At 37.5% G+C, this 18,385-nt stretch overlaps 1 protein-coding gene across 4 annotated transcripts in view; it reads right to left on the reverse strand.

The window, feature by feature from the left end:
• Window positions 1-2,989: 2,989 nt before the first annotated feature.
• The window catches only part of ZNF41 (zinc finger protein 41), a 59,252-nt gene continuing 43,856 nt past the window's right edge, over window positions 2,990-18,385 (reverse strand). For all 4 annotated transcript variants that reach the window (XM_082610762.1, XM_082610765.1, XM_082610764.1 and 1 more), the window contains 3 exons: window positions 17,815-17,935; window positions 17,454-17,549; window positions 2,990-9,316 (listed from right to left, as the gene is read on the reverse strand). In XM_082610762.1, coding sequence (XP_082466888.1) covers window positions 7,263-9,316; window positions 17,454-17,549; window positions 17,815-17,935 — 2,271 coding nt within the window. In that variant the 3' untranslated portion in view covers window positions 2,990-7,262. The remainder of the gene's footprint in view (window positions 9,317-17,453; window positions 17,550-17,814; window positions 17,936-18,385) is intronic.

Below are 18,385 nucleotides of genomic sequence, written 5' to 3' on the forward strand. Positions count from 1 at the left end.
AGGAGCCTGCATGCCACGACTAAGGAGTCCATCTGCTGCAACTAAGATCTGGTGCAACCAAATAGATAAAGAAACAAATATTTTTAAAAAATGAATGGATCCTCAGGGACTTGTGGGATTATAACAAAATATTTAATAGTCCTGGAGGAGAGGAGAAATAGGGCATGACTGAAGAACTACTCAAAGAAATAATTGCTGAAGACTTCCTAAATTTGGTAAAAGACAAACCTACAGATTCAAGAAGCTGAGTGTTTATCTGGGAATGTGTTTATTCTTCCTTCATTTTTAAAAGATATTTGTGCTGGATATGAGATTCTTGAAAGCTCAGAGTAAGAGGTGATATTGTCTCTTAACTCAATTAAACCAAATGCCAGTACTTTGGATATGTCATTCCATTGCCTTCTGGCCTCTGTTGTTTTTGAAGTCAGTTGTGAATGTTATTGGGGTTCTCTTCTATATGATGAGTCATTTTTCTCTTGCTGCTTTCAAGATTTTCTCTTTGTAGTTGCCCTTCTGCATTTTTATTATGATGTGTCTGGGTAATGATCTTTTTGAATTTATCCTGCTTGGAGTTTGTTGAGCTCTTGGATGTGTAGATTAATGTTTTTCAGCAAATTGGGAGAGGCTACAAATGGGTCCTGACCGGAATAGACACTCTGAACTGAGCCGGGCATACCTGGAGGGAGATGCAAATGCTCAGAGTACTATAAAATGACCAGAACAGAAGATATTATACCAATTTGGACCACTGAGTTACATTCTGCAGACCAAGGAACACACTTTTTAACTGTATTAGTCTGCTTGGGCTACCATAACAAGATACCACAGACTGGGTGACCTAAACAACAGAAATTTATTTCCTCACAGTCTGGAGACAGAGTCCAAGATCAAGCTGCCAGTAGGATTGGTTTCTGGTGAGACCTGTCTTCCCAATTTATAGATGACCACCTTCTCACTGTGTCCTCACATGGCATTTTCTCTGTGCATGCACACCACTGGTGTTGCTTCCTCTTTTTATAAGGACGTTAGTCCTTTTGGATTAGGGCTCTACCCTTATGACTTCATTTAACTTTAATTACCTCCTCGAAGGACCCATCTCCAAATATAACCACATTGAGGGTTAGGGCTTCCAAATATAAATTTTGAGGGAACACAGTTCAGTCCACAATAACAATCTATAGTGTCCAACAATGAGCAAAGAGGTATCCTAGGAGTAGTGCTTTGATAGAGACTTAGAACAGGCAACTGAAATATTTGTTGTCTAAAACTGGGGGAGATAAGGGCATGCAGGGCTGACTTACACATCTTCACAGTGTGTGCTCACACTCAACATGAGGGTGGCCAAGAGAGGGTCTCCAATAGATAGATTCCTTCACTTTTCAGAAGAATCTGGGGAAGAGGAGGTGGGAGAAGATGCTGGTATGACTATACAGTTTTCCCCCACAACACTTCAATGTTCTTTTATTCCTACCTGATTCAGTGGTCCCAGGACCAAGGCTGCAATTGCAGGGGCCAGAAGCAGGGATGATTCCTAGGCAAGAAACTTTAATTGTACTTTCAAACTTTTGCATCAGAATTCCTAAAGGCATAACGTGATTGATAGACTGTGCCTTCACCCAACTTGGCAAACTTGGGGTTGACAGTGAATACATCTGTATTACCTAGTGGTTGAGATAGACCACTAGTTCTGTACTTGTGGTGATACCCTATATAAATGGGAGTGGACTGAAGGGGAAGCATTTGCTAGACTGGTATTGCTGCTGGCAATCTGAACCAGCACAGTGGCCGAACCTATTGTCCCTTCCAAAGGTGGTAAAGTTTGGGTCAAATTCAGTGATAAATGGAGAGAAGAAGGAATATAGCTGAGAGTAAAAGAATGAATAAATAGGTTACGTAACAAGGGAAATCCATTACATTGGTGCCCGAAAGGCTGAGAGTAAGAGGTGATATTGTCTCTTAACTCAATTAAACCAAATGCCAGAAAGAATGAAGCCATATGTTGCCAAGACTACTCCTACTTTTGGAACCTGAGAAGGTCAAATAGAAGTCTGCAAACCTGAGTGATATTGTTCTGGGAGATGAATGTGCCAGTATCTTTTGAGTATTTTATTTTGGAAAGAACACTTAACAAGACATCTACTCTCTTGACAGATTTTAAATGTACAGTATATTATGTTGACTATAGGTACAGTGTTGTATGCAAATTACATCTACTATCATGTTATAATATGGTGTAACACTGCTGTTGTTGCTGAGACTATATTTATATTGATGGTCAAATACATGGGGAAATTGAGTTAAAGACTTTTCAGGATATAACACTGATGGCAAATGACTAGCTTGAGGAAGAATTGGATTTAGCTAACCGTCAGCTAATCTTTATGCTAAATAGTTCCACACAAGTTTATCATAAGGTATAAATAGAGGTAGATCAGAGAGGAAGAGTAATCAAATTGGTATAAAAATATGAAAATGCATGTAATGGCTTTACAGGATGGATTTGAATTATTGAAACTGAGGGTGAACCCTTGAACTTGCAATTGGTGTCAGAAGTGAGGGCAGTCTTGTGTGGGACTGTTCCAACTTCTGCACAAGATAAGCATACAAACATCAATTGCTTTTCTATATACTAGTAATTAACAATAAGTAATTGAAACAAAAAATGAATACTACACAATAAAGTGGAAATAAGACAACACCAAGTAAAATGGCATCAAAATGTGAAATAGTTAGGGAATAACTTGTCAGATGTGAAAGACCTGTACACTGAAAATTACAAAATATTGTTGAGAGAAATTAAACAGAGAGATATACCTTATTTATGGGTCAGAAAACTCAATGTTGTTAACATTTCAATTCTCCCCAAATGGATCTATAGATTCAAACCAACCTCAATAAAAATCACAGCAGCTTTTTTTGTTGTTGAAATGAACAAACTTATTCTACAATTTATATGGAAATGTAAAGGACATAGAATAGCCAAAACAACTCTGAAAAAGAAACAACTTTATTGAGGTATAATTTAGGATCCATATTTAAATTGTACAGTTCAATGACCTTTTTTAAAAAAACAAAAGTTTATTCTTAAATGTACAATAGGCTCCAAGACAACACTTCATTCTAGATATGGGTGGCAACAGATGTTATGGCAGGGAACCCAGATGTTTAAACAGGAATGGAATTAAGGATCACCTCAAAGACCTTTATTAAATTTACCTAGTTGTGCAACCATCATCACAATCAAGTTCTATAACATTTTAATCACCCCAATAAGATTCCTTGTACTAATTAACAGTTAATGACGATTCCCATTCTCACACCCAGACAACCACTAATCTACAGATCTCTGTAAATTTTACTTTTGCGGACATTTCATATAAATACAATAGGCAAATACAATACTAGATCTTTTATGTCTCACTTCTTTCACTTAGCATATTTTTGAAGTTCACCCATAGTTGAACAGTTCATGCTGTAGTATTTATTAATATTTGTTCTTTTTTATTGCTGAATATACCACATTTTTTAATCTACTTGCTGGTTGATGGACATTTGGATTGTCTCCACTTTTTGTCTTGTATGAATAATGCTGTTATGAATTTTCAAGTGTAAGTGTTTGCATGAAAACATTACATATCTTTTGGGTAGATAATGGGAATGGCAGTACTGGGTCCTCTGGTAAATTTATGATCAACTTTTTAAGAAACTGCCAAACTTCTCCAAAATGGCTATACCATTTTAATGCAGTCACACCAGAAATGTAGGAGAGTTCCTGATTTTCCATATCCTTGCCAACATTTATTATAATTGTTTTTTAATTTTAGCTGTTTTAGTACATATAAAGTGGTATTTCATTGTGGTTTTAATTAGAATTTCTCTAATGACAAATGATGTTGGGCATCTCTTCATGTGCTTATTTGTATATATTTTTTGGTGAATATCTCTTCAAATCTTCAGCCTAATTTTAAACTGGGTTGCTTGTCCTCTTTTTATTGAGTTGTAAGTGTTCTGTATATATTCTGGATACAAGTCCTTTATCAGGTAAATGATTTACAAGTGTTTTCTCCCTGTCTGTGCTTTGTCTTTTCATTTTCTTAATGGTACCTTTTGAAGTTTAAACCTTTTTCATTTTGATGAAGTCAACTTATCATCTTTTCTTTATGGATCATGCTCTTGGTGTCCTACTTAAGAATTCCTTGCCTAGTACAAGGTCACAGAGATTATTCTCCTATGTTTTCTGCTAAAACTTTTATAGTTTTAGCTTTTGTATTTACATATCTGATCCATTTTTTGTTAATTTTTAGTATGGTGTGAAGTAAGATTTAAATTCATCTTTTTGCATGTGGATATGTAATTATTCTTGCACCAAACGTTGAAAATACTTTTATTTCCCCAATGAATTGCCTTCACACTTTTGTAAAAAATACTTTTACCATAAGTATCAGGGTTTATTCCTAGACTCTCTGTTCTGTTCCATTGATCTATGTCTCTATCCCCATGCCAGTACCATACTGTCTTGATTACTGTAGTTTTATAGTTTTGAAATTGAGAGGTTACTGTCCTTCCACTTTGCTTTTTGGCAAATTCCTGTTTGCTAATCTTGGTCTTTGCTATTTCTATATAAATATTAGGATTAGCTTATCAATTTCTGGGGAACAAAGTCTGCTGGAAATTTGACAAAGTTGTATTGAATTTGTAGACCATATGATTTTTCTTCTTTACCTTGTATATATAATATGGTAGATTGCGTTGACTGATTTTTGAATGTTGAAGCAGCCTTATATCACTGGAATAAACCCCATTGGTCATGATGTATAATCCTTTTATATGTTGCTGGATTCATTTTGCTAATATTTTGTTGAAGATTTTTACATCTATGTTCATGAGGAATGTTGGTCTGTAGTTTTATTTTCTTGTGATGTGTTTGTATGGCTTAAGTATCAGGGTAATACTGGCCTCATAGAGTTGGGGAGTGTTCCTTCCTCCTCTATTTTCTGAAAGATTTTGTGGAGTGTTGATATTATTTCTCCTCAAATATTTAATGCAATTAACCAGTTAAACCATCAAGCTTTGGGCATTTTTGTGTGGAAAGATTTAAAGTTACTAATTGCTTACTATTGCTGGTGAGATGTAAAATGGTACAGTCACATGAGAGCCATGCCTGGGTTTCAGATCTGAGATATCAGTCAACTGTCTTGGGAAGATGGTGGGATTGGAGGATAAGGAAATAAAAATTAAATCACACTGAGATATCACTATACATCCACCATAATGGCTACAGTAAAAATGATGGAAAATACCAAGTGTTGACAAGGATGTGGAGCAAATAGAACTCATATGCTGTGCTGGTGGGAGTGTACATTGGTGAAGCCACTTTGGAAAACTAGTTTTATAAACTAGCTGAGCATGGACACCATATAGCCTGGCAGTTCAACTCCTAGATATATACCTAACAGAAGTTCATAGATATGTTCACCAATAGATAGGTACTAAAGTATTTATAGTAGCACTATTCCCAATAGCCCCAAGCTGCAAACAACACAAATGTCCATTAACAATAGAATGGATAAATATATTGTAGAGTATTCACAGAATGGAATATAACATGACAATAAGAATGAATTATCCATAACTACATTTAACAATTTGGACAAATCTCATATTTACAATGTGAATGAAAGAAGATAGACACTTAAGAGTATATTACCAAAATATGAAATATAATTGTTTGACTCAATTTATACAAAATACCAAGCAGACAAAGCTATTTAAGTCAGGGTAGTGTTTACCTGGTGGGGTAGGTGGACAGTAAGGCCTGGAAGGGAGCACAGGGAGTTTTTCTGGGGTGCTGGTCATGTTCTGTTTCTTGATCAGTGTTCAGTTTGTGAGAATTCATTGAGCTGTATGCTTATGATATATGCATTTTCTGTATGCATTATACTTTAATAAAAAGATTTAAAAACAAAAGAAAATTACAAGCTAGAAAGAAAGACCCTTTCTTATGAGTATTGCAAAAAACATTTAATTGAAATCAAGAAAGCGTTTATATATCAGTGCTTTAAAAAAAAAGCAGTGTTCTTTCTAGAGAAGTCTTCCAGTTATTCAACTATAATAAACTATAATCATATCTTAGGCTAAAAAACTACAATGCAACATGACTTTATCCCATAGCAATCTATACAAAATTACTCTTAATGTGCATGTAGAAAATGAATATATCAAATTAACTAAATTGGAAGAAAAACCACCAAAGTTTTATGTATTGAAATCCAATTTCTTAACCATTGTTTTTCAAACAGAAATCCCAAAGAAAGCAGAAGCTTCAGTGGATGAGACGGGAAGTCCAGAGTGTTGTGGCTCAGTTTCATTGTCTTAGGGTTACTAAGGGGATAAGAAGTTTATGGTCTGCAGCTTACATAAATGATAGCTTTTGGGGTACAGGTTAGAAGGTATGCCTACCATTTTTGAGTGCGAATCACCTGCTGCCACAGCATAGAATTAATGAGGGAACAATTGCCACCTTTAGGTGTGTGTAACATTTAATAACTCTATTCCTGTAACATAGGCTAGAGCTATGCTTAATTTGCCAATGCATAAAGTCAGACTTTAAGTTTTAAAATTCTATTTAATTTTAAAAAAATATACCATGGTGACTTCTCAAAGGGAAGAGAAAGAACGGTTCCTCAGGGCAATACTTTCTGTGTCTTAAATGTCAATGATAACAAAAACTTCTGGCTTCTACTCATAGATCTATTATACATTCCCAAATTGGTTTTTGCCTTGACTTCAGTGCCCTGGAGGTGTTTGAACAATGAATACTCTTCTCTCCACCCTAGAAATTTGAAAAAAAATGGCCAGGATTAAGGACTTTTACATCCCAAGGTATGAAGGACAAATCAGTGCTGAATTTATAAAGCCCTTTATCCAAAAAGTGAAACACAGGAGATTACAAGTCATCTCCTGGGGTCTCTATTTCTACCATTTGCAGGAGATTGAGAGTACCTGTGTGAATCATAAAACCAAACAGGGCTATTGCTCAAATGCTTTATCGAAGTGTCTCCCTATGCATATAATTGCATATCAACTTGTATTCCACCTGACTGAAGGATACTTGGCTTTGTTTGCCTTCTGTTCACTTAGGCTGTTTGTAGTCTGTCATATCTACTCCCCCTGCACAATGATTGATGCATCAGGCACTCCTCGTCTCTCCACTATGAGACAGCTGATGCATATCCAGTTGTGATTTCCAGCTGAAGGCATTTTCAGCCACTGTCTTTATAGAGTTTTTCTCCACTATGAGTTTTCTGGTGTTTAATGAGATTTGACCTGTCAGTGAAGGCCTTCTGACATTCTGTACAAGCATAAGGTTTCTTCCCTGTATGAATTATCTGATGCAAACTTAGTGTTGCTTTCTGGATGAAAGCTTTCCCACATTTACTGCATTCATAGTGTCTCTCTCCAGTATGAGATTTCTGATGGATATTAAGGCGTGACTTCCAGGTGAAGGTTTTTCCACAGTCACTGCATTTATAGGGTTTCTCTCTAGTATGGATTTTCTGGTGTGTTATGAGATTTGACCTGTCAGTGAAGGCCTTTCCACATTCAGCACATATATTGGGTTTCTCTCCTGTGTGAATCTTCTGATGCACCCGGAGTTGTGACTTCTTCGTGAAGCATTTCCCACAGTCACTACATTCATAAGGCTTCTCTCCAGTATGAATTCTATGATGTGCAATGAAGTGTGATTTCTGGATGAAGGCCTTCCCACATTCAGGACAAGCATAGGGTTTCTCTCCTGTATGGATTCTCTGATGCACACTGAGTGTTGATTTCTGGATAAAGGCTTTTCCACATTCATTGCATTCATAGTGTCTCTCTCCAATATGAGATTTCTGATGTATTTTGAGGCGTGACTTCCATATGAAGGCCTTTCCACAGCCATTGCATTTATAGGGTTTCTCTCCAGTATGAGTTTTCTGGTGTTTAATGAGATTTGACTGATCACTGAAAGCCTTTCCACATTCAGCACACATATACGGTTTCTCTCCAGTATGAGTTTTCTGATGTGTAGTAAGATTTGTCCTATGAGTAAAGACCTTTCCACATTCTGTACATATATAAGGTTTTTCTCCTGTATGAATTCTTTGATGCACATGGAGTTGTGATTTCTTAATGAACGATTTCCCACAGTCACTGCATTCATAAGGTTTTTCTCCAGTATGAATTCTCTGATGTGTATTGAAATGGGATTTCTGGATGAAGGCCTTCCCACATTCAGTGCATACATAAGGTTTCTCTCCTGTGTGAATTCTTTGATGCATCCTGAGTGCTGATTTTCTTGTGAAGGCTTTCCCGCATTCACTGCATGCATAGTGTTTCTCTCCAGTATGAGTTTTCTGATGTATACTGAGGTCAGAATTCTGGGAGAAGCCTCTTCCACATTCACTGCATTCATAAGGTTTTTCTCCTGTATGAATTCTCATATGTCTAAAGAGATATGATCTGTGGAAAAAGGCTTTTCCACATTCACTGCATTTATAGGGTTTCTGCCCAGTATGAATTTTCTGATGTGTAATGAGGTTTGACCTGAGTGTAAAGGCCTTCCCACATTGAGTACATATAAAAGGTTTCTCTCTTGTGTAAACACTTTGAGGTACCTCAGTTTGCAGCTTCTGAGTGAAGACATTCCCACGCTTGTGGCATTCATGGGATTTTTCTCCAGCATGAATTCTCTGATGCTCAAAAAGATGTGACTTTTGGGTGAACGTCTGTACGTATTGAGTACACACATAAAGTTTCTCTTCAGTATGAATTTTCTGATGGTGGGTGAGAACTTGTTTGTGGCCAAGATGTTTTTCACATTGATTAAGTTCACAGGAGTTTGCTCCTGTATTAGCATTCTCATTCTTAGTAGAGGAAGAGCTATGGGCAAAATTGTTACCATTTCTAAAAATCTTATCAAAGTTCTTTGTTGCATTGCTTTTATTATGATTATGTAAGTTTAAAGTATGCTTCAAACTCTTTCCAAATGTGTCATAGTTATGGAGTCTTTTAATGGAAGGAACAAGCCTGGTACTCACTTGAATTATTTTTTCAATGTTTTTACATTCATAGCCCCTCTCCTTAATCAACACTTTCACATGACTTAAAGGGTTATTTTGGTTTTCTTGATATCTCTCTAGCCGGTCATTATCTTGCCACAGTTCTTCTAAAATGGAACACAATGAATCATTGCCTATGGACTGACCAAATTTCTCACAATGTAATGAAACTTCTCCAGAAATTCTCTGTTGTTGGGTTTGCCCATTATCCTCATCTAAAAAGAAAGAGAAAAAAATGAAAATGACTCCAGAACAATTATCAGAGAATAGAGGGTACATGGAGTTTGGACAGGATGAACAGAGAAATGGAAGAGTCCTTATGACAATAGTGAAAGTAGTAATAATGTAGTAATATGAAATTCTTCTAGAACACTTACTCTATGCAAAACAATTATATACCATTTATGATGCACCAGGCACTTCCAAGTGCTTTACACAAAGTAGCTCATTTAATCTTCACTAAACCCTAAGAGGTAGCTATCATTATCAATCATGTTTCACAGATGAGAAAACAGAAGCACAGAGAAGTTATGTAACTTGCTGAAGATCAAATAGCTAAATAGGGCTTCCCTGGTGGCGCAGTGGTTGAGAATCTGCCTGCTAATGCAGGGGACACAGGTTCGAGCCCTGGTCTTGGAGGATCCCACATGCCGTGGAGCAACTAGGCCCGTGAGCCACAACTACTGAGCCTGCGCATCTGGAGCCTGTGCTCTGCAACAAGAGAGGCCACGATAGTGAGAGGCCCATGCACCGCGATGAAGAGTGGCCCCTGCTTGTCACAACTAGAGAAAGCCCTCACACAGAAACGAAGATGCAACACAGCAAAAAAAAAAAAATAATAATTAATTTAAAAAAATAGCTAAATAAATAAGAGATGGGATTTGAACCTGGGAATCCATATCCACTATGTAGGAAGTCAGGACAGTGAGTAGAGTAACCAGAAGAAGAAACTGAAGTCTGTTAAAGGTAAGCCTGAATGGAAGAAATATTTCAGAATGTATGTCCTTATTACATATTAGGTCTAAAACATTAATAATCTCTGCTTCCTCTTGCTTTTCCCTCTGAACCATTATGAGCATCTACATTAAACTTATAGTCTTCAAATACCAATTCCTCTATATCTATAGGAAAAATATATGCTTTCAACAAGTGTCAAATAAGAGAGGGCAAACCATTTATGGCAGAAACTACAAGCCATCCACCAAAATCTATTCACCTCTTCTTTTATAGTAATAGAACATAGCTGGGAATTACGTTTACCAGTCTCACTTTGTCCTCACCAGTGGAATATGAGCAGAAGTGATATGTACCACTCCTAGGCCAGGCTTTAAGACAGTGGGCAAATCTCCCCCATTCCCCTTTCCCCATCCCAGAGGACTCAACAATGACCCAACATCAACCACCCAGCTGACAACAATACTCTAGGAGATGGCAGAGCAATAACTTGGAACATGGTCCTTGAATGACCCAACAAGATCAGAGTTGATTTGTTGAATGCACCCATTCACCTGAGAATGCTTATGTAAGGGAGGATACAGTTATATTAAGCTTGTTGCTTTGCTCCTCTGTGCATATTCAGAAGGTATTGTCCTTGATATCAGCTCTAATTTTAGTACACCTCTAGGGAGGTTATATCTGCTATGAATATATAAAGCAGACACAGTACCACTCATATTGATACTAAATTTGGCACAGTTTTGTGTTATAACAGAGAGAATTAACACACAAAGCCTGAAATTATTAACATTTCATGCAATTATCTTCCCTTTCCAAATATAATCTATGGTCTTTTGAATTCCTCTGATCAGATATTTGAAGGAACCTTCTGAAAGAGAGAAAAATATCCTCCTCTGCCTATCTCCCCAAATTCAATAAATTTAAGTTTACTAAATATTTTCCATGCTTGGCTTCAGAAAACTGAAGAATGTGTTACAGTTATCAATTTTTTGCCTTTCACCCTTTCTTGCCCGCTCTACAAAAATGGATCTGAGTCTTTTCCTTTGCCATCTGGCATGATGTTGAACCTTGTCAATACAGGGTGATGGGGAAACACTGGAGGAAGGGGTTTTGCTTCCTGGTTCTAGTGAGCTCACTCAGCAGGCTCCTCCAGCAAGGGCAGCTTGTCTATTACCAGGCTTCAGCAGTGTGGTGGCTTCAGCAGCATCTGGCTCCTAATGCACATGCAGCTTCCCAGGCACCCAGATCTTGCAGTGCAGGTCACTTTTTTAGCACCCAGCTCCTGTCACTCATATGGCTTCCCAAGCACCCAGCTTCTGCAGTGCATTGCAGCCAGCAGCACCCAGCACCCAGCAGTTTACCCTGGCACCCCTCTCAGATGGCTTGTAGTGGAATATTTCCAATGAGACACTTCCCTATGATCAGCTTTTTCTGGAACCGCAGAGGGTAGATTTCCAGTAAGTTCAATCAGTGTGGCACAACAGCTGCCATGCTGTGAGCTGTGGATATGCCCTCCCTATAAGGTCTGGATTCATCCCTGGGAAGCAGGAGAGGCACTTCCTTGGGTATTCCTTCACAGCCTTAGAGATACTCTGCCACACTAATTTGCTATTCCTTTATTCTTTAGAGTTCTCTTTACTTTTACTGGCTAATCCCTTGTTACCTCAATCCCACAATAGCTGATAATTCTTTTTTAAAAAATATACATTTATTTATTTATTTTTGGCTGCGTTGGGTCTTTGTTGCTGCATGTGGGCTTTCTCTAGTTGCAGCGAGCGGGGGCTACTCTTCGTTGTGATGCATGGGCTTCTCATTGCAGTGGCACTAATAATTCTTTGTTAAACTTCCCATGTTCAGATTAGTATGTGGTTTCTCTCTCCTGATAAGGTCCCAAGTTATATACAATAAGAAACAGGTTCTTTTTTTTTCAGTGTAAGAATGGATCTTTTTTAAAATTCTTTTTCATTATGGTTTATCACAGGATATTGAATATAGTTCCCTGTGCTATACAGTTAGACCTTGTTGTTTATCCATTCTATATATAATAGTTTGCATCTGTTAATCCCAAACTCCCAGTCCACCCCTCCCCCACTTGGCAACCACAAGTATGTTCTCTATGTCTGTGAATCTGAGAAATAGGCTCTTAATTCTGGGAGCTTTCTAAAAACTTAGAGGTAAAAAAAAGCCGTAGTTACCACACAGTCTAAAATCCTATGTTTTCTGTGAGTTCCTGTGGGATGGAGGATGAGAAAAAAGAAAGCCATATATTCTGGAGTAATTAAGAGCCATTTCATGAAATAGTGAAATCTGATCACAAGGTGAAAATGTATCATCTAAATACATAGAGCACAGAATAAAGAGTCAGATTAGGGGAACACTATCAAATATGGCAGACATCAAGAAAACATTAAAAATGCACAGCAAAGGAAACAATCAACAAAATGAAAAGGCAACCTATGGAATGGGAGAAGATATTTACAAATCATATATCTGATAAGGAGTTAATATGCAAAATATATAAAGAACATATACAGCTCAATAGCAAAAAACAAACTGATTAAAAAATGGGCAGAAGAATTGGACAGTTTTCCAAAGAAGACATACAAATGGCAAACAGGTACATGAAAAGGTGCTTGATATCAGTAATCCTCAGGGAAATGCAAGTCAAAACCACGAGATATCACCTCACACTGGTTAGAATGGCTTTCATCAAAAAGACAAGGGATAACAAATGCTGATGAGGGTGTGGAGAAAAGGGAACACTTGTGCACTGTTGGTGGGAGTGTAAATTGGTGCTGCTACTATGGAAAACAGTATGGAGTTTCCTCAAAAAATTCACAAGAGACCTATCATATGATCCAGCAATTCCACTTCTGGTTATATATCCGAAGGAATTGAAATCAGGATCTCTTAGAGATATCTGCACTCCCATGTTCATTGCAGCATTATTCACAATAGCAAGATATGAAAACAACCCAAGAGTCTGTCCACACTGAATGGATAAAGATGTGGTATATATATACAATGGAATATTATTCAGCCATGAGAAAGAAGGACATTGTGCCATGTGCTACAACTTGTCTGAACATTGAGGGCATCATGCTAAGTGAAATAAGTCAGAGAAAGACAAATACTGCATGGTATTATCAGTTGTATGTGGAGTCTAAGAAAGCCAAACTCAGAGAAACAGAGAGTAGAGTGGTGGTTCCCGGGGACTGGAGGGTGGAGGGAATGGAGAGCTATTGGTCAAAGGGTACAAACTTCCAGTTATAAGATGAACAAGTTCTGGGAATCTAATGTGCTGCATGGTGACTATAGATAATGATACTGTGTCATATACTTGAATGTTGCCTAGAGAGTAGACCTTAAATGTTCTCACCACAAAAAAGAAATGGTAACTATGGGATGGGATGGAGGTGTTGGCTAATACTATGGTGGTAATCAGTTTGCAATATAAAAAATTATCAAATCATTTATATATTTGGATTGGAAGAGTTGATAATGTTAAGATGTTAATTCTCTCCAAACTGATTTATAGATTCAATGTAATCACAATCAAAATTCACTTTCATAGAAATTGAAAATTGACTGTAAAATTCAAATGGATACACAAAGTACTTAGAATAGCCAAAACAATTTGAAAGAGAAGAACAAAGTTGGAGGACTAATATGACATGATTTCAAATTTATTACATAGCTACACTAATCAAGACAGTGTGGGAATGGTGTAAAGATACATGAATAGATCAATGGAACAGAATGAAGAGTCCAGAAAGAGACCCACATATATATGACAACTGATCTTCAATAAAGGTGCAAAGGCAATTCAGTTGAGAGGAGGGTAGCTTTTTTATTTAAATAAATGATGCTAAAATGATTGGATAGCCATGTGCAAAAACAAACAAACACAAAACTCTGATCCATACTTTAAATCACATATAAAAATTAATGCAAAATGCATCACAGAACTAAATGTAAGACCTAATTTTTGGGGGGACCTTGGATTAGGTAAAGATTTCTTAGATACAACACCAAAGGCACAATCCATAAAATAAGAAAAAAGATAAATTAGACTTTATCAAAATTTTAAATGCCTCATGAAAGACACTGATAAGCAAATAAAAAAATTCGCAAAACACATATCTGATAAATAACTTGTGTCCATAATATATAATGAACTTTCAAAACTCAACAATAAGAAAACAATGTTCCCTATAGAAAACTGGGCAAAAGATTTGTACAAACACTTCACCAAAGAAGATATATAGATGTCAAATATTAGATATTATGGAAATGCCAATTAAAACCACAGTAAGATACAACTATCTTACTATTAGAATGGCTAAAAGTTTTTTAAATGGACAATTCCAAGTGCTGGTGAGAATGAAGATCAACTGGAACTCTCATACATAGCTGGTTAGAATTTAAAATTGTATAGCCACTTTGGAAAAGTTTGGCAGTTTCTAATAAAGTTAAACATATACTTACCATACAGCCCAGCAATCTGACTCCTAGGTATTTACCCAAGTGAATGAAATCTTATCATCACACAAAATATGGAAACAAATATATAAACATAACACCTTTATTCATAAACACCAAAACTGGAAACCATCCAAATATCCTTCAGCTGGTGAATGGACAAACTGTGATACATCCATACTATGGAATACTACTCAGCAATAAAAAAGGAACAAACTATGGAAAACACAACAGTAGGAATGAGTTTTGAATACTTTATGCTAAGTGAAAGAAGCCAGGCTCAAAAAGTTTCATACTGTATGATTCTATTTATATGACATTCTGGAAAAGGCAAAACTATAGAGACAGAAATGACATCAGTATTTTCCAGGTCTGGAAGTGGTGGGAAGAAGTGACAATAAAGGGACCTGAGGTAATTTTTGTTCTATATTTTGATTGTGGTGGTGGTTACATGACTGTATGCATTTGTCAAAACTCATAGAATTATTATTATTATTATTATTATTATTTTGGCCACATCACGTGGCTTATGGGATTTTTGTTCCGCATCCAGGGATCGAACCCAGGCCCCGGCAGTGAAAGCGCTGGGTCCTAACCACTGGACCTCCAGGGAATTCCCCAAAACTCATAGAACTATTAACATAAATAAACCTCATAGAATCATAAAATATGTTAAAAATGGACTTGAGCATAGGTTATACAAAATATACAGATACACATTTGAATTTGAAATACATGGCCATGTTGTTTGCCTCTCTGAATGAAGAGTTTAATTGTCACATGCTAAGTCATGGGGAATAATTGTAAGTTTCTTCATAAAGCTAATGTCAAGATAAATAGAACATTTTAGGCAATGAAATTTATTGTTAGCTTTTGAAGTGAACTAATAAAAAGAATGGAATCAGCAAATACAATCAGTAATAGAAAAATTATAATCCAGGCGTAAGAAAATATGGAGCTGGTTTTGGGTGATATTACTGGGAACTAAGAAGATGAACTGAGAACTGAAAATGATATTCTCAGAAATGGAAAAGCAGTAGGAACTGTAGAGTGATTAACTTTAAAATGACAGAAAGATTTAAGAAACACTGACAAATGTGAGAAAAGTTGGAAGGTGAGAAGGGTTTCTGATACATGAGGTAATGATTCCAATTTCTGATGTAGTGAGGAGCAAGAGAAACATCTCAATGGAACTTTCTGGGTAGCTAAATGTAGTACTAAAGTACCAGGGAAGAACAGATTGGAGATGTCAAAAACAGAGTCATTAGAATTTCAGGATGGATGAATCCTTGCACGTATATGAAGAAAAGACTGGTGAACAGTAGACAGGGTCCGTAGGGCAACCTCATTTATGGGGATAATGAGGAGAAGGCTGGAAAAGGGGGCAAATAATAAATTGGATGCAAATCAGTACGAAACAGACAGGAAACAAATCAAAACTAGGGGAACATGAGCAAGGTCACTCATAGGAGAGAAACTCAAAGAGACCACAACTGGTCAATAATGAAATGCTCAAACTAGGTATTGGAGAAATGAGAAATAAAAAATGAGATACCACTTTATACCCATAGTTGGCCCCAAAATGAGAAACTCTGGTAATACTAATTGTTGGCAGAAACTCGAGGAAAGCAAGAACCCTGTGCCCTATTGCTGGGAGAGTAGATTAGTGCAGCCAATTCAAGAAGAATATGGTAGTGCTCAAATTCAGTATGAGAATATGCAATGATCAGGCAAAACCTCTCTTCTATATACATCCCTGAGAAATTCTCACACTTTGTAAGAGAACATCTGTGTAGAAATTTATTGTAGAGTTGTTTGTCTTAAATGGGAGTTAACGAAAACCTAGGTTTCACCACTGGGTGTATGGATCAATAAGATGTGGTGCTAGCACACTGTGCAATACTATGCAGCAATTTGAAGGAATGAAGCCAGATGAGCACTGCAATATGGACAGACCTTAGGGGTGAGTGAAAAAAGGAACATAATTAAGACATGTAGCACAGGGACTTCCCTGGTGGTCCAGTGGTAAAGAATCTGCCTTCCAATGCAGGGGATGCGGGTTCTATCCCTGGTTGGGGAACTAAGATCCCACATGCCCGTGGGGCAACTAAGCCCATGCACCACAACTACTGAGCCTGTGCGCCCTGGACCCCATGTGCCACAACTAGAGAGAGAAAACCCAAACGCCACAACTAGAGAGAAGCCCACGAGCCACAGCTAGAAAGAAGCGTGAGCGCCACAATGAAGAGACCGTGGGCCATAACGAAACATCCTGCATGCCTCAATGAAGATCCTGTGTGCTGCAACTAAGACCCGACACAGCCAAAAAATATAAGGAAAATAAATAAATTTTAAAAATGTATAACAAAGAGTGTTTTTAAAAAAGACATGTAGCACAATATAATTTATATATACTAAAAATACATACCTATAAACCAATACTTCAGGTTTTAAGAGGATATCATACAAATTCAAAGACCAAACACATTAGATCTGTTGCCTGGGGGAGGAGGCATAAGGGATGGATATGAGGAATTGGAATAAAAGGGAAGAAAATTTAAAATACCTAATGTACAAGGAAAGAACCTAAGATAAGAGGGTGGGAGTGAAGTAGGAAGAATAAAAAGTCCCTAGGTAAGATAGGGTAGTATGTATGTGATCCATGGTACAGAGATTAGAGACAGCTTTCTTGTCAAAAAGCCAAGCAAAGAAGACAATGGGTATCGGCAAGGGTCATACTTGGAGAAAGCATTCAGATATTGGAGGGGCTCTGTCAACTCTCTCCAAGCAACTCCAAATGCTTTGAGCCTTCAAGATAGGATATCTTCAGAGCCTTTCAAAGGCATCAGCCTCTTCTAGAGAAACTGAGATCTATTTCCATGTCCCCCATCTGCCTAGGTCACACTCACTCACCTGAGAAGCTCTGATGTGGGGTTTCCTCCTCCAACGTCCATGGCCCCTCTCCTTGCTCCAACTTGAAGATGACCTCTGGTTTGGGAACCTGGTACCCTGTTAACAGGACATGATACAGGATTGGGTCCAGCTAATTGGGTTTCGGAGCATTTCAATGACACTTCCATTTGTTCTTCAGGAAAGTAATCCCATTTCACTGGGAGTAGAGTAATAATCACAGACATGAAAAAGGACTGAAGAATCTTGGGCAAATCAAGGATGACACCATCACACACTTCAGATGCCCCAGAGCATTCAGCAGCTGAGAATAGAAACAGCCTCTCTGAGGCCCCTGGCAGGTGCATAGGGTGGCTGTGCTTACCCACTGAGCACAGGTGGCTATAGTTCTCCAGTGTCACATCCCGGTACAGGAGCCTCTGAGCAGGGTCCAAGTGCTGCCACTCCTCCCTGCTGAAGTCCACAGTCACATCCTCGAATGACACCTGTAACAATACAGTCCTGTTCAAGGTGACATGGTCAGCACTGGAGGATGGAGGGAAGAGGAATAGGAAGTTGTTTTTAATGACTTTTACCATAATGTATCATGTAGGGTTTTCACCCAGCACCCAGTTTTGCATTTTATTTTGTGAGAGAAAAACACATTGAAGTATCTTGACATTCACTGTGTATTAAATTCATTCATTTATTCACTCAGTCCCTCTTTTTTCAAAAATGAGGATTAAAGTAGGCTCTCTTTAAGTCCTCGAGTTAACGTAGGAACTACATACAATACATTTACTGGTTGATTATGTGCCAGGCAATGGCAATACAGAATTGACTAAAATATAAAACAACTTGGACAACCAACATAAGAAGATACAAAGGGGGCTAAAAGGCATTTGGAAGAAATGTACTGGGGGAAAGGAAAACAATAAAGCCTTTAAAAGATAACA

Source organism: Mesoplodon mirus (genome assembly GCF_964341445.2).
Source record: "Mesoplodon mirus genome assembly, chromosome: X".
NCBI lineage: Eukaryota > Metazoa > Chordata > Mammalia > Artiodactyla > Ziphiidae > Mesoplodon > Mesoplodon mirus.